This window comes from Terrapene carolina, unplaced genomic scaffold (assembly GCF_002925995.2).
Source record: "Terrapene carolina triunguis isolate 2854851 unplaced genomic scaffold, T_m_triunguis-2.0 Scaffold67, whole genome shotgun sequence".
Classification (NCBI taxonomy): domain Eukaryota; kingdom Metazoa; phylum Chordata; order Testudines; family Emydidae; genus Terrapene; species Terrapene triunguis.
The window spans coordinates 17,894,237-17,922,235 of record NW_020664418.1 but is presented as its reverse complement, the minus strand read 5'-3'; the positions used below and the strand labels follow the sequence as shown (position 1 = coordinate 17,922,235).

Genomic DNA, 27,999 nt, shown 5'->3' with positions numbered 1-27,999 from the left:
GCCGGAACCGGGGCCGCTGCCCTGGGGCCCGAGCCGGGCCGGAGCCGGCGCGCTCAGCCGGAACCGGAGCTGGGCCGGCGCGCTCGACCGGAACTGGGGCTGGTGCCCCGGGGCCGGAGCCGCTGGGGCCGGACTGGGCCGCGCCGCGCCTCCCCGGAGCCCTCCTCCTCGCGTCCCCCCCGCCCCAACTTACCTGCTGCTGCCCGCCTGCCCCGCTTCTTTTCAGACTTCCCGCGAAGATCTGATTCGCGGGAAGCAGGGGAGGGGGAGGAGCAGGGGGGCGGAGCGTTCAGGGGAGGGGAGGAGGGGGAAGACAGCTGCGGGGCCAGGGGCGTGCTAAGGCTGCAGGGGACGGGGGGAGCCGAGAAGGGGCTTTGGCTGCCGAGCGGTGCCGCTTTTCGATCTATAAATAGCCAACTGGGGGGAAATCCCGGACATTTTTAGATTTTTAGAAATCCCCCCCAGACGGCTATTTATAGACATGTCCAGGGAAATCCAGACATATGGTAGCCCTAGAATATACAATATATTACCTGCATGTAAGTCATGTTGCATAGTAACACAGTAGAAAGTGAATATTATCACAAAATGAAAGTGGCCTATTTTGAAACTGCATTATTCAGCAAGACACAGTACTTTGTAAATTAGTTTATATCCACTCTCTCATTAGGGCACCGTATTTTAGGCATTTGATTAGACCTGAAATCAGGTTCTCCTTTAGTAAAGTATATGCTTTGGAAGGACAAGACATGCATGTCTATCAGTCTTTTTCAGATTGGGAACAAACGAGAGACTAAATCCATGATTTGGCAAAGTACTTAAGCACATGCTGTGACATTCCAGGGTACAATCTAGACTAATGAGTAGGTGTGCCACCCTGGCCCTTCAACTTTGAGTGCCTTACAATGCTTTGCTGAAGTAGTTCCCACCTGGGCTGCTCACAAACACACACAGCATGCAAGTCACACCCTGAGTGTTTGTGTATAACTGCAGGCTGCCAGCCACACTTGGGTTAGACTCTGGCTCTCACCAGCCTTATTTATACTGCAGGGTGACCCCAAGACACCCCCAGTCTTAGATTTTCCCCAGACATGCATGTCCTGTACTGTCCAGCCCACTCTTCTGGACAATAAAAATCCATTATTTCTTTAATAGAAATAATATGCACACAACGTTCCACCATAACTGGAGTTTCCTAAACACTTCAATTTTAACATACTGATTAGATAAAACAATAAAACAAGTTCATTAACTACAAAGAGATAGATCTTAAGTGAGTACAACTAATGAGACATAAAACTAAGAAATGGTTACAAGAAAAATAAAGATAAAACACAACTGGTGCCTAACTGAAACTATGTTAAACTCAAAATATTCTCTCACCACATGCTTTCAGCAGTCTTGTTTTGCTTATTCTTCTCGACCATAGCAATTATGTTTACACCAATGCACTGCCCTTAGCAGTAAAAGCATGAGCTTTATTTGGTCTGCTACATTTGTAATAACTGTTCAGAATGTAGAAGATAATTTTTTATACTTTCTGTAGTTGACCAAAGTAATAAACCAACTAGACTCTTTCCATCTGAAAATATTTTTCTCCCTTCCCACTGAGGAAGTGGACCTTAAATGCCAAGAAACTAAACATGCCACATTTTAAGATATTCTGACAACAAAAGGATGAATTAATACCCTTTAAATTGAGCTCTTTCACACTATGTGACCCAACCTTAATGGTACTCCATTTTGCTTCCATTTACGAAATCTATTCTTCTAAGTGTCATTATGTTCCATGACTGAAATAAGTTAGGGCAGCCATATGAACTTATGTTTATGTCTAAGAGGCACATTTATAAACACAAGAAATGAATATAAATATATTGATTTTAGAGATAACATGATTCTGCAAACTTTACAAGAACATTTGTAATCTGCTTTAAAGAAGGAAAAAAAGGAGGAAAATTGTAGAAAATTTACCATGAACAAAATTATAGTGGTAAACTCTTACTAAACAGAAATACTACATGCTCCATATGTGTATCTCAAGTTTTCAACTTACCTATATTGTCTTTGGCAACAAGACCTTTGGAAAAGTCACTGGGTGTAGGTGAAGTTCTGCTGTCCCTCTTTGCTACATCAAGGTTGTTACAATATTCCCATCTCTTCTGTTGAAGTTCTTGAAGCCAGTATGTCATGTCCTGACGGGTAGCAGCCTACAAAAAAAAGAGACCAGAGTACTGAAAAACAAAGAGACGGATACACTTGTCAAGCATTGATATAATTTAACTTGCATTGAAAGGAAGACAACAGAGGTACCAAGTAGAGCCCTATGCGGATACAAAATTTGTACACCTCTACCCCGATATAACGCTGTCCTCGGGAGCCAAAAAATCTTACCACGTTATAGGTGAAACCGCGTTATAGCGAACTTGCTTTCATCCGCTGGAGCGCGCAGCCCCGCCCCCCTGGAGCGCTGCTTTACCGCGTTGTAGCCGAATTCGTGTTATATCGGGTCGTGTTATATCGGGGTAGAGGTGTATCTGCATCCGATCTGTAATCCGCAAACATGGTCCGTGGATGTAAAGCGGATAACTGCACATTTGCAGGGCTTTAGTGCCAAGAAAGCAGAGGTGCCAATAACATTCCACTAAATATGATAATCCAAAAATGGCTTTATTGTAATTTATTTATATATATTATATTATATACACACACACACACACACACACACACACACACACACACACACCACTAAGCCAAATCTACCTTTAAAAATTAATCATGCATGCCTAGTTTCTCCACCTTTGCATCTCCATCTCCCCAAGGGTATGTCTACACTAAAAAATTAGGTCGATTTAATAGAAGTCCATTTTTTAGAAATCAATTTGATAGTCGATTGTGTGTGTCCCCACTAAGCGCATTAAGTCGGTGGAGTGAGTCCACAGTACCGAGGCTAGCGTCGACTTTCGGAGCGTTGCACTGTGATAGCTATCCCACAGTTCCTGCAGTCTCCGCTGCCCATTGGAATTCTGGGTTGAGCTCCCAATGCTTGATGGGGCAAAAACATTGTTGCAGGTGGTTCTGGGTACACGTCGTCAGGCCCCCCTCCCTCGCTCCCTCCGTGAAAGCAATAGCAAAAAATAGTTTCTCGCCTTTTTTCCTGGGTTACCTGTGCAGACGACATACCACGGCAAGCATGGAGCCCGCTCAGCTCACTATCACCGTACGTCTCCTGGGTGCTGCTGACAGACGCGGTACTACATTGCTACACAGCAGCAGCTCCTTGCCTTTGCAAGTTAGCAAAGACTGTTAGCAGCCGTACTGCACCACCTGCTGCTGTCTCCTGGTTGCTCCTGGCCGACCTCGGTGAGGTCGATCGGGGGCGCCTGGACAGACATGGGAGTGACTCCAGGTCATTTTCTTCTTTAAGTTTCGTCTAATGGAGATTCAGTCCTGCCTGGAATATCATGCGAGCTGGAGGCTTTTGCCTCAGGCTGCTCTCCCAGCTGGCAGCACCGCGCAGTCGCACCTACCCCTTGCTCCCATGGCTCATGAAGCCTGGACAGTAGTAAGGAGCAGTTCAACTATAGGCTAAGCAAGTGCAGAATGGTGGTAGAATGTGTCTTTGGACATTTAAAATGTCGCTGGCACTGTTTGCTGACTAGGCTGTTTGCAATTAGAAAAGCACAGCAAGGCGCGCTGCGCATCACAGAGGCTTTGAAAACCAGTTTCATGACTGGCCAGGCTTCGGTGTGACAGTTGTGTGTGTTTCTCCTTGATGCAAACCCGCCCTCTTTGTTGAATTTAATTCCCTGTAAGCCAACCCTGTAAGCCATGTCGTCAGTCGCCCCTCCCTCCGTGAGAGGAACTGCAGACAATCATTTCGCGCCTTTTTTCCGTGCAGACACCATACCACAGCAAGCATGGAGCCCGCTCAGATCACCACGGCAGTTATGAGCACTGTAAACACGCCACGCATTATCCTGCAGTATATGCAGCACCAGAAACTTCAAAAGCAGGCGAGGAGGCAATGGCAGCACGGTGACGAGAGTGATGAGGACATGGACACAGACTTATCTCAAAGCATGGGCCCTGGCAATTTGGACATCATGGTGGTAATGGGGCGGGTTCATGCCGTGGAACGCCGATTCTGGGCCCGGGAAACAAGCACAGACTGGTGGGACCGCATAGTGTTGCAGGTCTGGGATGATTCGCAGTGGCCGTGAAACTTTCGCATGCATAAGGGCACTTTCATGGAACTTTGTGACTTGCTTTCTCCTCCCCTGAAGCGCAAGAATACCAAGATGAGAGCAGCCCTCTCAGTTCACAAGCGAGTGGCAATAGCCCTCTAGAAGCTTGCAACACCAGACAGCTACCAGTCAGTCGGGAATCAATTTGGAGTGGGCAAATCTATTGTGGGGGTTGCTGTGATCCAAGTAGACAACGCGATCACTGAGCTGCTGCTATCAAGGGTAGTGACACTCGGAAATGTGCAGGTCATAGTGGATGGCTTTGCTGCAATGGGATTCCCTAACTGTGGTGGGGTGATAGACGGAATGCATATCCCTATCTTGGGACTGGAGCACCAAGGCAGCCAGTACATATACCGAAAGGGGTACTTTTCAGTGGTGCTGCAAGCACTGGTGGATCACAAAGGACGTTTCACCAACATCAACGTGGGATGGCCAGGAAAGGTACATGATGCTCGCATCTTCAGGAACTCTGGTCTGTCTGAACAGCTGGAGAAAGGGACTTACTTTCCAGACCAGAAAATAACCGTTGGGGGATGTTGAAATGCCTATAGTTATCCTTGGGGACCCAGCCTACCCCTTAATGCCATAGCTCATGAAGCCATACACAGGCACCCTGGACAGTAGTCAGGAGCTGTTCAACTATAGGCTGAGCAAGTGCAGAATGGTGGTAGAATGTGCATTTGGACGTTTAAAAGCGTGCTGGCGCAGTTTACTGACTCGGTTAGACCTCAGCAAAACCAATATTCCCATTGTTATTACTGCTTGCTGTGTGCTCCACAATATCTGTGAGAGTAAGGGGGAAACGTTTATGGCGGGGTGGAAGGTTGAGGCAAATCGCCTGGCCGCTGATTACGCGCAGCCAGACACCAGGGGGGTTAGAAGAGCACAGCAGGGTGTGCTGCGCATCAGAGAAGCTTTGAAAAACAGTTTCATGACTGGCCAGGCTACGGTGTGAAAGTTCTGTTTGTTTCTCCTTGATGAAAACCCGCCCCCTTGGTTCACTCTACTTCCCTGTAAGCCAACCGCCCTCCCCTCCCCCATTTGATCACCGCTTGCAGAGGCAATAAAGTCACTGTTGTTTCAAATTCATGCATTCTTTATTAATTCGTCACACAAATGGGGGGATAACTGCAAAGCCGGGAGGGGTGGGGGAGGAGGGAAGCACTGGGTGGGGTGGTGGAGGAGGGGAAGAGGGAAGGACAAGGCCACACTGCAGCTTTCTGTTGCTTGGGCAGTCCTCTGGGGTGGAGTGGTTGGGTGCCCAGAGGCCCCCGCCCACCGCATTCTTGGGCGTCTGGGTGAGGAGGCTATGGAACTTGGGGAGGAGGGTGATTCGTTACAGAGGGGCTGCAGCGGCGGTCTGTGCTCCTGCTGCCTTTCCTGCACCTCAACAATACGCCAGAGAATATCAGTTTGATCTTCCAGTAGACTCAGCATTGCATCCGGCCTCCTCTCATCACGCTGACGCCACCTATCATCTTAATCCCGCCACATGTCCTCGCGTTCATTTAGTGCTTTCCTGCACTCCGACAGTGTCTGCCTCCATGCATTCTGCTGGGCTCTTTCAGTGAGGGAGGACTGCATGAGCTCAGAGAACATTTCATCGCGAGTGTGTTTTTTTCGCCTTCTAATCTTCGCTAGCCTCTGGGACGGAGATGATATGGGGAGCGTTGAAACATTTGCAGCTGCGGGAGGAAAAAAAAAGGGAGAGTAGTTTTTAAAAAGACACATTTCAGAGAACAATGGGTAGACTCTTTCACAGTGAACCAAGCGGTTAACATTACATAGCACGTGTGCTTTCTTTACAAGGTCGCATTTTGCCTCTTATATTGAGGGCCTGCCGGTTTGGTGTGAAAGATCACACACGCAGGGTCGGCGGGCAACAGAATTCGGCTTGCAGGCAGCCATGGTAAGCCACAGTCTTTTGGCTTCTTTAACCTTCATAACATGTGGGAATGGTTTCAAACAGCAGCTCCTTCATTTCACATACCAAGCACCCGTTGGGTTGGCCATTTAAAATGGGTTGGCCATTTAAAAAGAGGGGCTGCGGTTTTTGGGTTAACGTGCAGCACAAACCCAACTAACCCCCCCGCACACACCCAATTCTATGGGATGATCACTTCACCCCTCCCCCCACCGCGTGGCTAACAGGCTTTGGGAGTACATCCAGAAGAGCTTCATTGAGATGTCCCTGGAGGATTTTCGTTCCATCCCCATACACGTTAACAGACTTTTCCAGTAGCTGTACTGGCCGCGAATGCATCCCAAGTCTTCAGGGCAAATTAATCATTAAACACGCTTGCTTTTAAACCATGTATTATATTTACAAAGGTACACTCACCAGAGGTGCCTTCTCCGCCTTCTCGGTCCAGGAGCCCGCCTTCAGTGGGTTGGGAGGGTACTAGATCCAGGGTGAAAAACAGTTCCTGGCTGTCGGGGAGAATCCATTGACGGAGTCCACGCACAGGGCTGGGGTAGCAGTAGGGGCACCCCCTAGAATGGCATGCAGCTCATGATAAAAGCGGCATGTCTGGGGCTCTGACCCGGAGCGGCTGTTTGCCTCTCTGGCTCTTTGGTAGGCTTGCCTGAGCTCCTTAAGTTTCACGCGGCACTGCTGCGGGTCCCTGTTATAGCCTCTGTCCTTCATGCCCTTGGAGATTTTTTCAAATGTTTTGGCATTTCGTCTTTTGGAACAGAGTTCTGATAGCATGGATTCCTCTCCCCATACAGCGATCAGATCCAGTACCTCCCGTTCGGTCCATGCTGGAGCTCTTTTGTGACTCTGGGACACCGTGGTCACCTGTGCTGATGAGATCTGCATGGTCACCTCTGAGCTCGCCACGCTGGTCAAACAGGAAATGAAATTCTAAAGTTCACGGGTCTTTTCCCCGTCTACCTGGCCAGTGCATCGGAGTTGAGAGTGCTGTCCAGAGCGGTCACAATGGAGCACTCTGGGATAGCTCCCAGAGGCCAATATTGTCGAATTGCGTCCACACTACCCCACATTCAACCCAGCAAGGTCAATTTCAGCGCTAATCCCCTCGTTGGGGAGGAGTACAGAAACTGATTTTAAGAGCCCTTTAAGTCGACAAAAATGGCTTCGTCGTGTGGACGGGTGCAGGGTTAAATTGATCTAATGCTGCTAAATTCGACCTAAACTCATAGTGTAGACCATGGCTAAGTCTCAAGAGGCTGCTCCCATACTATAGCATAGCCCCAATATGGTTGCTACCTTGACAGCCTCTTGCACATTTAAGTTAGCCCAAGACACTATGAAGAATTCTTTATATACATGAATAAAGACTGCAGACAAATCCAAGTCTCCATACCTACCATCAGCAAGAACCTGATTTTAAGTATATGTAATGTGCTTGGCTGAAAGTGAACAAGAACATATACTGTTACAATGCATCCTTTAATATAATATATTTACATGTTCTGTTGTGTATCTATTGCTATATGAACAATTAACTCCTACAGCAAGAGAAAGTGTAACAAAACTGCAATGAAATAAATATTTAAGACATTTAATCTATAAATTTAAAAAAAAGTTAAGTCCTCTGCTAATTAACAGAATGGGCAATGGAAATGCAAACATCTTTAAACTATGCAGTAAAACCCATATCTAAATACATTTTTATCATATTTTACTTGAGAGTGTTTGTTGCTATTATTCTTATCAGATTGGTCTCCTCTGTTAAATTAATAAGGAAAAGTGACTGGGTAGAAGGAAGAGGATTATGGATCTGGTGACCAGATTTTACACAAATGACTCTCAGCACTTCACATGCAGAATGAGATAGCTTAAATCTCCTGTCATGGTGCCTTGTTAAACAAAACTCACAGAAGAGATGATACCAAAGTTTCATTTTTGTTGGCTGCTGTGCAAGACAAACATCCTGCCTGAGGTATTTCAAATTCCTTGTACCAGCAGAACTCAGTTTCACACTGTGATGTTGCAGTCTATATGGTTTTATAAAAATATGCTAATGAGTGAATATAATGTAACTGGACTATGCTTCATGCAAAAGGTCTCTTGTAAGGTATCATTACAAAGCTTATAATCTACTGAGTGTGATCATCCTATTTGTATAAATGTACCACTCTTGTATCTGAAACTAGAAATATGAAATATAACTCTGAGGGTCTATTGTAATTATGCAAAGTGTGGGCCATTAATGGTGGTTTGGAATCTTGATGACTCCCATTAACCAGGACAATTGTCTGCAGATGGCTGTGTTTTACCTGTAAGTCTTCCTGTATACGTGTGTGCTGGCAAGTGGACAATGAAGTCTTGCAGTGACATGTGATCAAGTCACCTGAACTGGAATCCATCTTTAACCTGGTGTCTTTCCATTGAGAAGGAGGGGGTGGGAACCCAGAGAAGGACAAAGGATTCCCACCTTATGCAAAAGATATATAAAGGGGTGGAACAGAACAAAGGGAGGAGAGAAGCCATCATGAAGAATCCCCAAGCTACCACCTGAGCTAGAACAAGAGCTGTACCAGGGGAAAGAATTGTGCCCAGGCCTAGAAGGTGTCCAGTCTGAGGAAAAAACTTACTGAAGCATCTCTCAGGGTGAGATTATCTGTATTCAGTTTGATTAGACACAGATTTGCACGTTTTATTTTATTTTGCTTGGTGACTTACTTTGTTCTGTCTGTTACTACTTGGAACCACTTAAATCCTACTGTCTGTATTTAATAAAATCACTTTTTACTTATTAACTCAGGGTATGTATTAATACCTGGGGGAGCAAACAACTGTGCATATCTCTCTATCAGTGTTATAGAGGGCGAACAATTTATGAGTTTACCCTGTATAAGCTTTATACAGGGTAAAACAGATTTATTTGTGTTTAGACCCCATTAGGAGTTGGGCATCTGAGTGTTAAAGACAGGAACACTTCTGTTAGCTGCTTTCAGGTAAACCTGCAGCTTTGGGGCAAGTAATTCAGACCCTGGGTCTTTGTTGGAGCAGATGGGAGTATCTGGCTCAGCAAGACAGGGTACTGGAGTCCTGAGCTGGCAGGGAAAGCAGGGGTAGAAGTAGTCTGGGCACATTGGGTGGCAGCTCCCAAGGGGGTTTCTGTGATCCAACCCGTCACACACACATTCTGTTCTTTTTCACCCACCAGTTGTGGAGAAGAATTTGCATTATAAAATGAGATGGAAAATGACTGGTTTGCAAAGTATCTGCCATGAATTGAAGAACAAAAGTGAAAAACAGAACACAAAGTAAAACACTCATCCATCCATTCAGCTATCATTGGGAGTGACTGAGTCAGAGATCTCTAAATGTCTCTCCTTTTAGATCCAATCTTTCATATCATCATAAATGAAAATGGAAAACTTCCTGGCTGTAGCGTTCTTGAGAGATTTCTAAACCAAACATTGTTCTCCACATCTACATTAGAAGTTATCTCCTGCTCAATTTTTATCCAGTGGCACTCTTAGTTACTAATAAATTATAGAGCCACGGTTACCTGGTAGATTAGTATTTCCCTTTAGGTCGCTCTATATGTAGACTTTGTCAACTATCACTTTATTGTCTTAAAGCAGAAGGCAACTGAGTATTTATAGGGCTATACATCTACACAGTGTTTAGAATTTAGAAAGCTGTTCTCTGTTTGTCACTCAGTAGCAGCTGCTAAGTCTCACTGCCTCAAGCTTTTTTAAAAATGTATGTTTATTCATATTTACAGTGTTTCTGTTCACAATCGCTCAGCCATTTTCATACTATACTCCTCCTCCACCTTCCCCATATTAGCTACCTAGGAAGGGATAGATTAAAAAACAGCAACAGCTTAAACTCAAAGCCCTGGCTATATTTGATTTCCTTCTTCAACTGCACCCAGACATTCCCAGCTTCTTGGGATCCCACAGTTGTGTTTTAAGTCAGCAGGCAATTGCGCTTCTGCTGTAGTTGCCTTAGGGTATAAAGCTCACATCTCAGTCCCATTTTTAAAAACCAACTCATAATTTTCCCAGAAGAATTGTTAGTATCATCGCTGCCCCCCATATTTAATACCTCTCCTTCCCCCACCCACCCCCTCTCCTTTTATATTTGTCGTGACCAGATTACTGGCATGCAAAATTAAAAAGATCATAGAGGAGTTTTTAAACTAAGGGTTGGGGTTACCATACATCCGGGTTTTCCCACACACTGCCTCTTTTTTGAGCCTCCTTTCTTTGTCCGGGCAGATTTTTCAAATAACAGGAAATGTCCGGGGCTTTTGCAGAGCAGACAAGCTGCAGCTCAGAAAGAGCCCTGACTGGTCCACTTCCCACAGTTGCAGGATCCCACCCACCCAGGACCCAGTTCCCAACCCTAGGGAGGGGGTCCCGGAGGGAGGCACTGACTGATGGCTGTAGCTGCATCCTGGGCTTGCACCAGCCGCCCTGCCACTGTGACAGGGAGCAACAGTGCCCTCCACTTTCAGTGAGTATCCCTGTTGCAGGTACCCCTTCCAGCACCCCCAACTGTACCACCCTCCCTCACAAATACCCTCCCCTCCGGCAGTGTCCTTTCTTTGGGAACCTGAAATGTGAGAACCCTAGGCTGGGTGAAAGCTGACAGGTGCGGAGGAGCATGCAGTTCAGACAGAAACATCCCTTAGGGCAAGATCTATTAATGGAGGATTCTCTATATCCTAGTAAGGAGAAGAGGATGGAAGATGATTAAGTACAGGTAGGATCTGATGAGAAACAGTCAAATAAAAAAAAAAAAAAAGAGTCCCATCCAATTACATCACATAATGGCAGACAGCTAAAAAGTGACAAGTTTTATAAGTGCTTATATATAAATGCCAGAAGACTAAATACTAAAATGGATGAACTTGAGTGCCTGGTATTAAATGAGGATATTGATATAATAGGCATCACAGAAACTTGGTGGAGTGAGGACAGTTAGTGGGACATAGTAAAACCAGGGTACAAAATATATAGGAATGACAGAATAGGTTGTGCTGGTGGGAAGTGGCACTATATGTGAAAGAAAGCATGTAATACCAAGTCAAATGCAGTAAAAATCTTAAATGAACCAAACTGTACCACAGAATCTCTATGGACAGAAATTTCATGCTTGAATAATAAGACTATAGCAATAGGAATATACTACAAACCACCTGATCATGATGGTGATGGTAACTGTGAAATGCTCAGGGAGATTAGAGAGGCTATAAAAAAAAATAATTATGGGGGATTTCACTATCCTCATATTGACTGGGTACATGTCACCTCAGGACGAGATGCAGAGATAAAGTTTCTTGACACCATAAATGACTGTTTCTTGGAGTAGCTAGTCCTGGAACCCACAAGGAGAGAGGCAATTCTTGATTTAGTCCTTAGTGGCGCACAGGATCTGCTCCAAGAGATTAATATAGCTGAACCACTTGGTAATAGCGACTATAATATAATTTAACATCCCGGGGGGGGGAGGGGGTGTAACAAAGAAGCCCACCATGGTAGCATTCAATTTCAGAAAGGGGAACTACATAAAAATGAGGAAGCTAGTTAAACAGAAATTAAAAGGTACAGTCCTAAAAGTGAAATGCCTGCAAGCTGCATGGAAACTTTTAAAAAAAACCACCATAATGGAGACTCAAATTAAATGTATACCCCAAATTAAAAAAACATAGTAAGAGGACCAAAAAAGTGCCACCATGGCTAAACAATGAAGTAAAATAAGTGGTTAGAAGCAAAAAGGCATCCTTTAAAAATTAGAAGTTAAATCCTATTGAGGAAAATAGAAAGGAGCATAAACTCTTGCAAGTCAAGTGTAAGTATAATTAGACAGGCCAAAAAAGAATTTGAAGAGCAACTAGCCAAAGACTCAAAAAGTCACAGCAAATTTTTTTTTAAGTACATCAGAAACAGGAAGCCTGCTAAACAATCAGTGTGGCCACTGCACGATCAAGATGCTAAAGGAGCATCTCCAGGAAGATAAAGCCATTGTGAAGAAACTAAATGAATTCTTTGCATCGGTCTTCACTGTAGAGGATGTGAGGGAGATTCCCCTACCCGAGCCAATCTTTTTAGGTGACAAATCTGAGGAACTGTCCCAGACTGAGGTGTCATTAAAGGAGGTTTTGGAACAAACTGATAAGTTAAACAGTACTAAGTCACCAGAACCAGATGGTATTCACCAAAGAGTTCTGAAGAAACTCAGATATGAAATTACATATCACAGTTAGTAGTTCTGCAATCTATCATTTAAATCAGCTTCTGTACCAGTGGTGGATAGCTAATGCAACACCAATTTTCAAAAAAGGGTCCTGAGGTGATCCCAGCAATTACAGGCCAGTAAACCTAACTTCAGCACCAGGCAAACTGGTTGAAACTATAGTAAAGAACAGAATTATCAGACACATAGATGAACATGATTTGTTGGGGAAGTGTCAACATGGCTTTTGTAAAGGGAAATCATTCCTCACCAATCTATTAAAATTCTTTGAAGGGAGTCAACAAACATGTGGACAAGGGTAATACAGTGAATATAATGTACTTAGACTTTCAGAAAGCCTTTGATAAGGTCCCTAACCAAAGACTCTGAGGGCTGGTCTACACTGGGGGAGGGGGGGGAGAAATTGATCTAACATACGCAACTTCAGCTATACGAATAGCGTAGCTGAAGTCGAAGTATCTTCGATCGAATTACCTGGGGTCCACACGGCGCGGGATCGACGGCCGCGGCTCCCCCGTCGACTGCGCTACCGTCACTCGCTCTGGTGGAGTTCCAGAGTCGACGGTGAGCGCGTTCAGGGATCGATATATCGTGTCTTAACGAGACGCGATATATCGATCCCGGATAAATCGATTGCTACCCGCCGATACGGCAGGTATTGAAGACGTACCCTTAAACAAAGTAAGCTGTCATGGGATAAGAGGAAAGGTCCTCTCACGGATCAGTAACTTGTTAAAAGATAGAAAACAAAAGGTTGGAATAAATGGTCAGTTTTCAGAATGGAGAGAGGTAAATAATGGTGTCTCACAGGAGCCTATACTGGGACCAGTGCTATTCAACATATTCATAAATGATCTGGAAAAAGGGGTAAACAGTGAAGTGGTAAAATTTCCAGATAATACAAAATTACTAAAGTCCAAAGCAGACCTCACAAAACTGGGTGACTGAGCAACAAAATGGCAGATGAAATTCAATGTTGATAAATGCAAAGTAATGCACGTTAGAAAACATAATCCCAACTACACCTCTACGCCGATATAACGCGACCCGATATAACATGAATTTGGATATAACACGGTAAAGCAGTGTTCTGGGGGGGCGGGGCTGCGCACTCCGGCAGATCGAAGCAAGTTCACTATAATGCGGTTTCACCTGTAACGCAGTAAGATTTTTTGGCTCCCGAGGACAGCGTTATATTGGGGTAGAGGTGTATATATACACAAAATAATGGGATATAAATTAGCTGTTACCACTCAAGAAAGATTTTGGAGTCATTATGGATAGTTCTCTAAAAAAATACCTGTTCCATGTGCAGCAGCAGACAAAAAGCTATCAGAATGTTAGGAAACATTATGAAAGGAATAGATAATAAGACAGCAAATATCATAATGTCTCTATATAAATCCATGGTACACCCATATCTTGAATACTCTATGCAGATCTGGTCACCCCATCTCAAAAAAGATACATTGGAATTGGAAAAAAGGTACAGAGAAGGGCAACAAAAATGATTAGGGGTATGGAATAGCTTCTGTCTGAGGAGAGTTTAAAATAACTGGGATTTTTCAGCTTGGAAAAGAGACAACTGGGGGGGGGGGAGGATACAATAGAAGTCTATAAAATCTTGACTGGTGTGGAGAAAGCGAATAAGTAACCATTATTTACTTCTTCACATAACACAATAACTACGGGTCATCCAATGAAATTAATAGGCAGCAAGTTTAAAACAAACAAAAGGAAGTATTTCTTCATACAACGCACAGTCAATCTGTGGAATTCCTTGCCAGGGGATGTTGTGAAGGCCAAAAGTATTACACAAAAAGAACAGGAGTACTTGTGGCACCTTAGAGGCTAACAAATTTATTTGAGCATAAGCTTTCGTGGGCTACAGCCAACTTCTTCGGATGCATCCTTACTATTTACAGGGTTCAAAAAAGAACTGGATAAGGTCCTCAAGGATAGGTCCATGAATGGCTATTAGCCAGTATGGGCAGGGATGCAACACCATGCTCTGAGTGTCCCTAGCCTCTGTTTGCCAACAGTGGACAACAGGGGATGGATCACGTGATTATTGCCTGTTCTGTTCATTCCCTCTGAAGCACCTGGCATTGGCCACTGACAGAAGATAGGATACTGGGCTAGACAGACCACTGGTCTGACCAAGTATTAGATGTTCTTATGACCCCTTTAATCTATTTAGTTTGAATCTATATGTGGGGTTTTTAATTATGTTGTTACTGTATTTTACATTGTTTTGTTTTATCATATTATGCCCTAAGCACTATTGTGAGAGGGTGCTTTTATAAACCAGGTCAATTCACTTGTATATTAGAATAGATCAAAGTAATTGTTAAATGTATAAGAGTGTATTTGGTGTTTAAACTTCATGAAAACTAATGGGATGCTACTTGCATTATTTTCACTTATCTATACCTTATTATAATGCAATATCAAACATTTACATTGTATATACCCTGTAACTAAACAACACATCAAATGAGCCATCAAACAGGAAAGAAGCCTTGTGAAAAACAAATGAAGAACTCTAACACAGAATTGGGGAACCTACGGCTCATGAGCCGAATCCGGCCTGCTGCTTAATTTCATCTGGCCCACAGCAAGTCCCCTCACCACGGGCCGTAAACCCCGAGCCTTGGCACTCCCCCTGCAGGGCTGGAACAGCGAGCGCCAGCTCACCCTGCTGCAGGGGGAAGCTAAGGTTGCCAGGCCGTTACAAGTCCGGTCGGCTCTGCGCAGCTCCCGGAAGCAGCCAGCCTGTCCCTGCGGCCCCTAGGCACAGAGGCGATCAGGGAAGCTTCGCGTGCTGCCCCTGTCCCCAGCACCAGCTCCGCAGCTCCCACCCCCATGGGGCTGTGTGTGGCCTGGGACTGATTTTTTTCTGTGGGTTTATGGCTCCTGATAGACAAAAGATTCCCCACCATTGCTCTAACAGAAAAGTGCTATTTTCAAAGCAAGTGGTCATTGTGTCTGATGATCGGAGGTCAAAGACTCAAAATACATTCCTCACTCTGTATCAGGGTGGATAAAAATCATTGATTTAAAAAAAAAATGCAAAAAAAAAAAAAAAGATTTTTTTGATAAAATGCTTTTTGAGGAAAAATCTATCTAAAGATGGTTTTAATTAAAACTACATTATAGCTCAAAGATATCTCATAATGGAATAGGGATTATAAATTCTAATTCTATAGTATGAGACAATATATTCATGTAATGTTTAAGAAAAGTTTTGTAAATGAGTTCTAATAGTTCATGGATTAGGGATCCAACTTTATGGGATTCCAGGGGCTTCTATATAGATTATTTAGGTTAATATTTCTATCTACCCAATGGGACTCAGTGCTCAGTCTAGAAGATACCATCAGAGATGCTTAGATTTGTGTCTCCAGAGGTAACATGCTTGTTAACAGCAAAAATGTTTATAAATAAATAAATAATATAGATGAGAAATAACAGACCTCAACCCTATTGTCTGTCTGCAAATTTGCGTATACAGAGTCAATCCCTTACCTCTCTCTAAAAGTGCAAAGTTTCATAAAGTTCAATAACTAGAAGATTGTTGGGGGCGGAACAGATCTGGACGAGGAGAAGAAGTCTGGAGATAAATGTGAGAAGGGAGGGACAGGCAGTAGAAACAAAAGTGAAACTGTTTGAGAAGCATATTCCAGAAGTCTTGAGGTCTTTCTGAGTGTAGCCTTCATTGATTTGAGATCTATCATACCATTCTCTCTCTCACTAGAAGGGAAAACCTATAATGGCAGCAGGCCATAAAAGAGACCCAGTTTGGGAATAAGAGCCATTCAAGAAATATATGTTTGCTGATGATGTTTAAAGAAAGTCACACCAGTGAACTGGTGGAAGTCACTTAAGCACTTGGATTCAGAAACTGTTGAAGTGATAATCTCACTTTTAACAGCAGTAGCTTCTTCTGCAGGTGTAGAAAGAATATTTTCTTCCTTTAGACTAATTCATTCCAAATTGAGAAATCGTTTGGGACCTGAAAAAGCAGGAAAGCTTGTTTTTCTTTTCCAGATTATGAACAAACAGGAAAATGAAGGTGAAGATGACAGTTAGCTGCAGAAGCCAATATTTTAAGTTTCTCATGTTGACCTGGCTGACATAGTTGATTTAATTTGTTTTTTAAAATATTTCATTTAACTATTTTAGTTAAACAATTTTAACAAAAACAAACCTGATTTTAAAAAACTTGAATGTTTAACTAAATGCAAAAATTCATATGCTTGTTTTGTTAAAATATTATATGTTTGCTGTTGAAGTAAAAAAATCCAGAATACATAACATTATTGTTTTAGTTAAATAAAACAAGTTAAATGTCTGTCTAGTGATGTTCTCCTCCTAATACAGCATGGCAAGAAAATCCTCCAAATATTAATGATTAACCTGTTGAATTGGAGATAGCTTATCTCCCAATGACTTCATAAATATCTGCTTCAATTACTTTTGATAAATGAAATAACCAAACAATCATTCATTTTCTGATACAGCTGTAAAACTAATCTGAAAAGTTTTCAAAATAAATCACTTAAAATGTATAGTGTGTACCTTCTAAAAATGAAACCTACATCTATCTCTGAGTTGTGAAGAAGATGTATTAAGGTTATAACAACCAATAAGAATGCACTTTTATGTAGAAATCTATGATTAAATCAAGTCTTCCTGACTAGTGATTTAAATCAAATTGATTTAAATCAAATCCACCCTGCTCTTTATCATCAAAGGAAAAGCCCACGTGGGTAGTGACCCTGTCAGCTTGTTTTCTGTGAGAAGAAGCTATAAGTATGGATTCAGGGAAAGATCCTGCATCTCTGGACTGTTTGGATTTTAACAGGGCAGAATAACTGAATGAGAAGACTGAGATCCCCAGAATTATTCTGGGTAGCCCTGAGACACTTTTGGGAAACTGGCAGATTATTACATCTCTGCTACCATTCAGAATTATAGATTGTGACTCACCTGAACATATATTTTACCTGCTTTAAACTCTCAAAAACTCACTTCCTTTTCTTAGCTAATAAACCTTTAATTGGTTTACTGTAGAACTGGCTACCAACATTGTCTTTGGTGTAAGATTTAGAGTACTAGGTGATCTGGGGTAAGTAACAGGTCTCTTGGGTCTGGAAGCAACCTAAATGTGATGTGATCTTTGGTATAAGTAACCATTTATCACTAAGTCCCATTTGTCTTGGTAGCAAGATAGACTGGAGCATCTAAGGGGACTGTTTGTGACTCCATGTAAGATTGGCATAGTGATCCCGGAGTTCACATTTGGTACTAGCTTGGGGAAATCTAATTATAGGCTACACCACCAGTTTGGGGTATCTGCTCTGTTTTCTGACAGTCTGCCATGAGGTAAGCACTCACAGTTGTGAGCCACGTCAGACAGTGTGACACTTGGTAAGAAATATTTATAGGATTTGTGGGGAGGAAGGTGACACATTCCATTCCATAGTTTTATGGAAATATGCCATATCCATATCATAAGCATAACTGAGATATACTTTATGCAAGATGTGCATGTAAGATATCACTGGAAAGGTTACAATATACTGAATGTGACTGTTCAATTTGTATGCCTTTATCATTTCTGACAGGTTTCAGTTTGGTAGCCGTGTTAGTCTGTATCAGCAAAAACAACGAGGAGTCCTTGTGGCACCTTAGAGACTAACAAATTTATTTGGGCATGAGCTTTTGTGGGCTAAAACCCAATTCATCAGATGCATGGAGTGAAAAATACAGTAAGCAGCATACATATTACAGCACATGAAAACATGGGAGTTGCCTTACCAAGTGGGGGGTCAGTGCTAACTAGGCCAATTCAATCACACTTTTCCCTCTGCGGATACTCACACCTTCTTGTCAACTGTTGGAAATGGGCCACCCTGATTGCATTGGCCTCGTTAGCACTACAAAAGTAATTTCCCCTTCCTTGGTATTCATCCCTTGTCAACTATTGAGAATAGGCCACTTCCACCTTGAATGAATTGGTCTCCTTAGCACTGATCCCCCACTTGATAAGGCAACTCCCATGTTTTCCTGTGCTGTAATATATATGCTGCTTACTGTATTTTTCACTCCATGCATCTGATGAAGTGGGGTTTAGCCCACGAAAGCTTACACCCAAATAAATTTGTTAGTCTCTAAGGTGCCACAAGGACTCCTCGTTGTTTTTGTATCATTTCTGTATCTGAAATTAGGAATGCTAACTATGTATCTGTATTCCAACTGTGTTACTTTGGGTGTCACCCCCAACTAGCCCTTCAGGTACAAACAATGGAAAAGCTAGACAGGGCTGATGGCCCATTAGCAAAGACAGTGGACTGTGAAAGGGGTTAGTCTTCCAGTGGACACTCCAGACAGCCTGCAAGTAATGGCTGCCTCACCCTGCAGAGACATGGGTCCGAGTCACCTGGTACTGGACCAACCCCCCTCCACACACACTTTTGGAATGCCAGTGTTTTTCCACTAGAAGACAAAGGGTTCCCGCCTTACCCAAGAGCTATATAAGGCAGGAGAGTGACATCACTGTGGTTCACCTCTGCCTCCCCACCAAAAGAGACACTGAAAAACACCTGGAAGCAAGAACTGAACTGTGTGGAGAAGAGTTGAGCCCAAGCTGGAAGGGTATCTAGCTTGTGAGTAATAATACCTGAGGTCTCAAGCTACAGGCCAGTGCAGCGGCCTTTCAAGCCTTTCTGTAACACTGGTCTACAATTTTTGAGAAGTCGTCTGCTTCAGAGATAAAATGTGCTATTTATTATGTATTTTGATGTGCTGAATTCAAATATGAATTAAAATAGCTGATTGGCTACTGTTTCTAAGATATTTAAGTTTTTACATTTTATGTCTATGTATATTGTGTAGATAGTGGAGTTTTAATCATAAATTGTAAACCTTGGTCTTTTCATGTGTTTATAGTTGCTTTACATGATAATATTTCACCTGTCCTGTTTATGTAACACTTTAAAAATCAGCAAAAGGGTTATATAAATAAAATTTATTATGAAACAAAAGGCAAAAAACTATTATGTACATAGTTTAGTCCTATTCCGTGTCTACTCGGCGCTTCTTGGCTTGTCTCTTGTATTCATTAAATGGAGCATCTCTTGTCACTGTCCAGCAATAGTCTGCAAGCATTGATGGGCTCCATTTGCCCTGATAGCGTTTCTCCATTGTTGCAATGTCCTGGTGAAATCGCTCGCCGTGCTCGTCGCTCACTGCTCCGCAGTTCAGTGGAAAAAAATCTAGATGAGAGTGCAAAAAATGTATCTTTAGTGACATGTTGCAAACAAGGCTTTTGTATGCCTTGAGGAGGTTTTCCACCAACAACCTGTAGTTGTTTGCCTTGTTGTTTCCAAGAAAATTTACTGCCACTAACTGGAAGGCTTTCCATGCCGTCTTTTCCTTGCCACGCAGTGCATGGTCAAATGCATCATCTCGAAGAAGTTCACGAATCTGAGGACCAACAAAGACACCTTCCTTTATCTTAGCTTCACTTAACCTTGGAAATTTTCCACGGAGGTACTTGAAAGCTGCTTGTGTTTTGTCAATGGCCTTGACAAAGTTCTTCATCAGACCCAGCTTCATGTGTAAGGGTGGTAACAAAATCGTCCTTGATTCAACAAGTGGTGGATGCTGAACACTTTTCCTCCCAGACTCCAATGACTGTCGGAGTGGCCAATCTTTCTTGATGTAGTGGGAATCTCTTGCACGACTATCCCATTCGCAGAGAAAACAGCAGTACTTTGTGTATCCAGTCTGCAGACCAAGCAAGAGAGCAACAACCTTCAAATCGCCACAAAGCTGCCACTGATGTTGGTCATAGTTTATGCACCTCAAAAGTTGTTTCGTGTTGTCATAGGTTTCCTTCATATGGACTGCATGACCAACTGGAATTGATGGCAAAACATTGCCATTATGCAGTAAAACAGCTTTAAGACTCGTCTTCGATGAATCAATGAACAGTCTCCACTTATCTGGATCGTGAACGATGTTGAGGGCTGCCATCACACCATCGATGTTGTTGCAGACTACAAGATCACCTTCCATGAAGAAGAATGGGACAAGATCCTTTTGACGGTCATGGAACACGGAAACCCTAACATCACCTGCCAGGAGATTCCACTGCTGTAGTCTGGAGCCCAACAGCTCTGCCTTACTCTTGGGTAGTTCCAAATCCCTGACAAGGTCATTCAGTTCACCTTGTGTTATGAGGTGTGGTTCAGAGGAGGAGGATGGGAGAAAATGTGGGTCCTGTGACATTGATGGTTCAGGACCAGAAGTTTCATCCTCTTCCTCGTCTGACTCAAGTGAGAATGACTCTGGTGCATCAGGAACCGGCAGTCCTTCTCCGTGGGGTACTGGGCATATAGCTGATGAAATGTTTGGATAATGCACAGTCCACTTTTTCTTCTTTGACATACCTTTCCCAACTGGAGGCACCATGCAGAAGTAACAATTGCTGGTATGATCTGTTGGCTCTCTCCAAATCATTGGCACTGCAAAAGGCATAGATTTCCTTTTCCTGTTCAACCACTGGCGAAGATTTGTTGCACAAGTGTTGCAGCATGTGTGTGGGGCCCACCTCTTGTCCTGATCTCCAATTTTGCAGCCAAAATAAAGGTGATAGGCTTTCTTAACCATAGTGGTTATATTGCGCTTTTGTGATGCAAAAGTCACTTCACCACAAACATAGCAGAAGTTATCTGCACTGTTCACACAAGTACGAGGCATCTCTGCTCACTTTGGCTAAACAGAAATGTGTCCCTTTGCAAAATCAAACACTGACAAGAGAGCACGACACTGTATGACTTCTAGAGCTGATATAGGACAATTTGTTCAGCAGAGTGATGTAAGCTTCATTATGATTGCATCATCCATGACTTCTAGGAATAACATGATGCAATTCATATCATGTATGACACAATACCAGCTTCAGATTGCATCATTCATTGTTTTGCCTAAAAAGCAAGTACTGTCCAAACCCAGTCATAGATTTATTCATAGATCAAGTCAAAGATGTATTTTAGTCATTTCTGGTTTAAATTGAGATCCCTTCCCTTTATAACTCACTTATCCTCCGCCATTCCCAAGTCAAGGTTCGTATATACTGACCCAATAGCATATCTTGAAAACTAGAGCCAATCAACAGTTTTAAGCATCATTTTAGTTCTCAGCGACCCAGAATTAGTAAAGTTTGACTATATTTATTTCAGAAGCATTTTGGCTGTAGAGCAGTGAATTTGCCTGTAACAATATCTAAGGTGAGAAATTACTATTTGTAACCAATTTTTTTAGTCTTAGTATGCGTGTTTTGTTTTATTTGCTTAGTAATCTGCTTTGTTCTGTTTGCTATCTCTTTAACCACTTAAAATCTACCTTTGATAGTTAATAAATTTATTTTGTTTATTATTAAACCCAGTTTATGTAATTTCTAACTGGGGGGGGGGGCAAGAAGTTGTGCATCTCTCTTCACACTGAGGAAGAGGGCAAATTTTTATGAGCTTGAGCTGTGCAGATTTTTCTATACAACACAAGACATTATACCTTTGGGTCTGCATTCTAAAGCAGGTGAGCACCTGAGTGCTGGGGCAAATCTCCTAAGCTGAGTCTTCCCAGAGCTGATCTCAGTGTCTGTGTCTTTCTGCAGCAGGGGGTGGCCCTACCTGTGTGTGTGCTAGAGGAGGCTTAAGAGCCTGGCTCAGCCAGACAGGTTAAAGGGGGCCCATGCTGGCAAAACAGGCGGGCTCAGTGATATCTCAGCATATCGGGTGGCATCTTAAAAGGGGGCAACCCATCAGAGCGGGGTTGGTTTTTTCCCCCTCCTTTCTATGAAACAGAGGGCCTGATTCTGCAAACAGAAATTGATGTTCAATCTTGAGCATATCTAGTCAAATCAATAGCATTAACTGCAGGTAGCAAATGGTTCCAGGATTAGGCCCTATTATTCTAAAGCAAGGGTTCTCAAATTTTTCATGATTCGGATCATTAGAAGACATTATTTCGAGAACCACCTTCCTCACTCCACTCATCAAGGGCCTGTGATGGCAATTACAATAATTGCTTATGAAGCAAAGTAATATTAGAAAAAACCTTTAATGTTCTGTTAACCTTTTTTTATGTGCTTTAAGAGCTATAAATAAGAAGGAAAGCCAGCACCGTGCAACCAGCAAATTGTCCAAGGACCACTGATGGTTAAGGCTACGTTTTAGTCATGGGTATTTTTAGTAAAAGTCATGGACAGGTCACGGGCAGTAAACAAAAATTCACAGCCTGTGACCTGTCCATGACTTGTACTATATACCCCTGACTAAAACTTGAGTGCTCTTGGGGGGCGGAGGGGGAAAGAGGAACAGCCTGGGGGCGCCACGGGTGCTCAGGGGAGTAGTGGCTGGGGGGGCGCCACTGGTGGGGGGGGGGCAGTGGTGCACGTCCTGGAACCACTGCTGCTGCTGGGTGGGGTGGGGGGGGGAGAGGGGTTGGCAGGCTCCATACCAAGCGCCCCAGAAGTGGCGTCATGTTCCTTGGCTCCTAGGTGGAGGCGCGACCAGGGGGCTCCACACACTGCTCCCTCCCTGAGCGCCCGCTCCGCAGCTCCCATTGGCCAGGAACCACGGACAATGGGAGCTGCAGGGGCAGTGCCGCACCTTTGTATTGGCCGCCCCAAGCACCTGCTTCCTTAGCTGGTGCCTGGAGCCGGCCCTGCTGCAGAAGTCCTGGAAAGTCACGGAATCTGTGACTTCCGTGACAGACTCGCAGTCTTACCGATGGTCCACCAATCCCAATTTGGGACCTGCATATTATTTCATGAAGACTGTGACACTTTTCCTGAAACGTTTGTCAAATGAGAAAACAAACAATCTCCTGAGAGTAATCGAGCCGATTATCTGCAACTCCCATTAAATTACAAGTGCTGAGCAACTCTGAGGATTAAGTCATGAATGTTAAAAAAGCTAATCTGAAGCATTTTGAAGTAGTAATATGTTCTTCAATAATACAGTCATTTCAGATTGGGGTGTTGATGCTTATTTCTTATGTAAGCTTATAAATACTGAATAAAGACTGTACCATGAGATTTGGAAATTATGAACAAGAAGCAAATTGAGGAAATTGAAGCATATGACATATGGGGAGGATGAAAGCTACACTTGACTCGACTTTCTTCCTCAGTAAGGTCCTCGTGCTCCTATGTGTAATTTTTTCTTAAATCAGTTAGGCTTTTATCCTGCATTAAAAATTCAGTAAGGGCCCAATCTAACTCTCATTGACTTAAACAAGGGATGGATCAGGCCACCAGTATTTTGAACATCAATTCATCTTTATTTTTATTTCTGCAGAACTTGGCTGAAAGACGTTTTAGTTCTTAAAGTATTATTGTTCTGGTTGCTTTTGAGTAAAGAGCTCAATTAAATCCTGGATCCAGAATTCTTTTTTATGGTTTGTGTTATCATAATGTCAAGGAACCACAGTCATGGACCAGGACCCCACTGGTGCAGTACAAACACAGAATAAAAACCTACTAGTGCAGTGAAACAGACACTAATGACCACCTCCAGCAACTAAATCTTCACTTAACCAGTTCCCTTCAGAATATCCCCAAGATTCCAGTATAAAAGTTTGCTTGATCTTTAAATAACGACTACATATATTAAGCAATAGCTTTTTTGATGGTCAATCACATGGCTGCTTAAGACAAGCACCACAACCCTGTGAAAGGTAAAAATAGATGACAAAGATATTTGCTTTTATTTCTGGAACCCATACATCACCTCTGGCCTCTTGATTGTGCTTGAGCAAATGTAGACTTCTAAGGTCCTACCCTCACATAACCCCTCTCTTTCCCAGAGGGCCTCGGGCAGATGTAGGGAACATCAAAGAGGGGTCTGAGACCACAGGAACCAAGAAAAGCGTATGCAGGGAAACTTGAGTAGAGGAGCTGCATGTTGCTTGCACTAGCATTACCAAGTCTAATATATATATGCATATTTACTTAATTTTATTATTTATCTTTTACTACTTTTCCTACAAAACATGTTGCTGCAATATAAAATGTGTCATGTAAAAACTGACATTAAATGAATAGGAATAATACTCAAAGAGAAACACTTCCCCCAAAACCTTGTTCTGTAAGCTGAACAGACCTATGCAAATGTCCTTCATCATGAGATGGAACAAAGGATGCATACATAAAATACAAGGTCATAAGATTAAGGTTCCAATCCTGTGAAGGCCTGAGCTCCTGCTAACAGGAGTTGAGGCAGTTCACTAAAGCTGATCAGGAAATGATTCCCCCAAACCCTCCATCTTCTACCTCTTCCCCCTGAAAAAAGTGTTACAGTTTTTTTGTTTTCATCATATATAGAAATATTTATCTTTTCTATGAAAACCTAAGATTTTTGATAAAGCCAGATTTTTTCCATGAAATTTTCATTTAATTTAAAAGCCATTTTCTATGGGAATAGCGTTTTGACAAAAAAAATTCAACCAGTTCTAGAGCTCAGTTCCCTTCACAGGATCAGACCAGGTTCCACAAACATTTTTCTTTCTCAAGGTGTTTGCTTCTGGGGGTAGTTTGGGACTATACTTTTGGCCTGTGTTTTGAAAGCTGTTCTTTTCATTTCTTGGGAAAAGACAAAATGTATGGGTTATTTTTAAGTTCTGGAGGTGTACCTGAAGATGCATTATGGGGTACTTTCCACATCAAAAAGTAAGCACATATGAAGGAGAGCCTTTCATTTTCACAAACATATAAATAAAAAAAATCATCAGCTAAAGAAGCTTTTTAGATCATTCAACAGAGGAGATCTTTGCCTGTAACCATATTGTATCACTGCTTTAAAAATGAAAACCTGTTTAATAAAAGACATGCTAAAAAGGAGCAGACAGACATTTTTTTCTCTCTACTCTGGGTAGGACACTTATACAAAGGAGTGGGCATGTCGCGCTGTACCTTACAGCATACTAATTCCCAGGTTTAGGCAAAAAGCCTACCAAGCAAACCCAAATGTTGGGCTCCTGAGTCGCATTTGGACAGCAGTAGTAAACCTAATCATACAATGAAGTGAACCTACTTAGAGAGAGTTGGAGATAGAAGAACAAAGTTGAAAAAGAAGCTAGCTAGTCTCAGAGTAGGCTACTGACAATGGTGTTTTTTTTTTTTTTAAATTTAAGCTTTAGGTACCGTTATTAAATGTATTATGCTTCAATATAATAGCAAACTAAGAGTAAGGACAGGTCTACACTTACAACACTACTACAACCTGACAGGACAGCTTCTCCGAACAGCATAATAATTAATCCGCCTCCATGAGAGGCAGTAGCTCTGTGGAGCGTAGTTCATCCGCCTTCACGAGAGGCGGTAACTACGGGGACAGGAGAAGCTCTCCCATTGACATAGCACTGTCTACACTGGGCTTAGGTCGGTACAGCTTTGCCTCTCAGGGGGGTGGATTTTTCACACCCCTTAGTGAGGCAGTTATACCAATGTACGTTTATAGCAGGGGTAGGCAACCTATGGCACGCGTGCTGAAGGCGGCACGTGAGCTGATTTTCAGTGGCACTCACACTGCCCGGGTCCTGGCCACCGGTCCAGGGGGCTCTGCATTTTAATTTAATTTTAAATGAAGCTTCTTAAACATTTTAAAAACCTTATTTACTTTACATACAACAATAGCTTAGTTATATATTATAGACTTATAGAAAGAGACCTTCTAAAAACGTTAAAATGTATTACTGGCAAGCGGAAACTTAAATTAGAGTGAATAAATGAAGACTCGGCACACCACTTCTGAAGGGTTGCCGACCCCTGGTTTATAGTGTAGACCTGGCCTAACAGAGCACCTGACATTGACAGTGCTTAACAGTGACTGAAAGCAAGCCAAGGAGGAACAGTAACATCTCATTTACAATCGCGGTTGCAGACTGTGGGTAAGGGGAACCTGCTGGCTGGGGTCACACAGTCACATTTACTGAGACTCCATGAGAAAGCCCCTTGTTTGCTACCGGGCACCTGGAGTGTCACAAGATCCTGTGTAAAAGATGGGCATCAAGTGGTGTTTTATAGAGTGAGGAAGCCTCTAGCAGACATCAGCTGTCATGGGTACTCAGCCTGGGGGAAATCCCCCCGGAGCTTCGGATCAGGAGCAGCTACCAAAGGGGTGAGGTGACTGAAGAAACGGGTCCCTGACTGAGCCCACTGGGGGGCAACAGGGATTTAAGAAAGCCCAGGCCTCAGGTGCTATGGAGCTGGATCCCTGGCCCAGCCCCCCAGGGGATTCCGGGCATGGGGGCCCTGAAACAGAGGCGGGGGGACTGGGGTCTCTGTGGGGGATGTGAGGGGGGAAGGATCCCTGCCCCAACCCCTCAGGAATCGGAGGACGTTCCCTGGCTGGGGGGCCTGAGGCGCGGGTAGGGGTCTCCGAGGGGGGCCCAGCAGGCAGCCTGGGGCGATGCCCGGGCCCGTTGGTGGCGTGGGGGTACCTTGAGCACGGTGACGGTGCCGCCGGGACTGTGCACCTCAAAGGCGGCGGCCTCGTCCCCGCTAGCGGCGGCGGCCTCGGGCTGGTGGTAGCTGAAGCAGGAGGCGGCGATATCCAGGTGGCCGAGCGGCAGCGCCTCCTGCGGGCCCTTGAAGTAGTAGAGGTAGCAGCGGCGGGGGTCGAAGACGAACCAGCGGCTGCGGAAATTCCGCAGCGGGCCCTTGCCCGACAGCTTCTGCAGGTAACCGCACAGCTTGGGGGCGCCCGGCCCAGCCTGCTCCGCCGGGCTCAGCGGCACCACGGCGTCCCCGCCGCCGCCCTCCTCCCCCTCGGCGGACCCCGCCGCCGGCATCTCCCCTCGCCTCCCTGCCAGCACTGCCGCGGGCACACGGCCTCCCTCCGGCCGCTCCGCGGAGCAGCCCAGCCCGCCGCCTCACGGGACTTGTAGTCCCCGGGCGTCCCTCCGCCCTCTCGCTGACAGAGGAGGGAGAGCTACGGGCGCTGCCCGGGCATCTCCTGCCCTGCCCCACCCCTAGCCAGCCTGGCCCTGCAGCCGGGAATCTCCCCTGCTCGGCCTCGCTCCGCCCCCCTCAACCGCTACTTGTGCAATCGTGGCTGCATGTTCGTGCACACACGTTGTGGGTGTGCACACGGAGCTGGGCCCCTTCCATGGGGAAGTTAAGTTGAGCTCTACGCATGTCTTTTCGGTCCTGAGTACGCAGCGAGCGTGAGCGTTGCTAAATCCTGCCTGCCAGATGTCCCTGGACATTTGACGTGGTCCAGCTCAGGTTTCCGGCAAGGAAAGTCTCCATAAGCAGACACTACCCAAACCTTCTTGGGATACTTCCTGACTGAGGTACTGCCAGTAATCAGACCCCTGAAATTGGCTTTGCCCTTAACGCAGCCAGCAGCCCCTTTGCAGGAAATCAGTATGAAATGGGCTGTAATTGATGGGGAAGATTACCTTCTTCCGTTTTTGGCTATTATGCAGGGCCGGCTCCAGGCACCAGCCCACCAAGCTTGTGCTTGGGGCAGCACCTGGAGGGGGGCG

General features: G+C 44.1%; 1 protein-coding gene across 1 annotated transcript in view; it reads right to left on the bottom strand.

The window, feature by feature from the left end:
- TBC1D2B (TBC1 domain family member 2B) overlaps positions 1–27,403 on the bottom strand; it is a 63,437-nt gene extending 36,034 nt beyond the window's left edge. The window contains exons 1-2 of the mRNA XM_024200572.3: positions 26,950–27,403; positions 2,057–2,210 (exon numbers count right to left, since the gene is read on the bottom strand). Coding sequence (XP_024056340.1) covers positions 2,057–2,210; positions 26,950–27,300 — 505 coding nt within the window. The 5' untranslated portion in view covers positions 27,301–27,403. The remainder of the gene's footprint in view (positions 1–2,056; positions 2,211–26,949) is intronic.
- Positions 27,404–27,999: the final 596 nt, after the last annotated feature.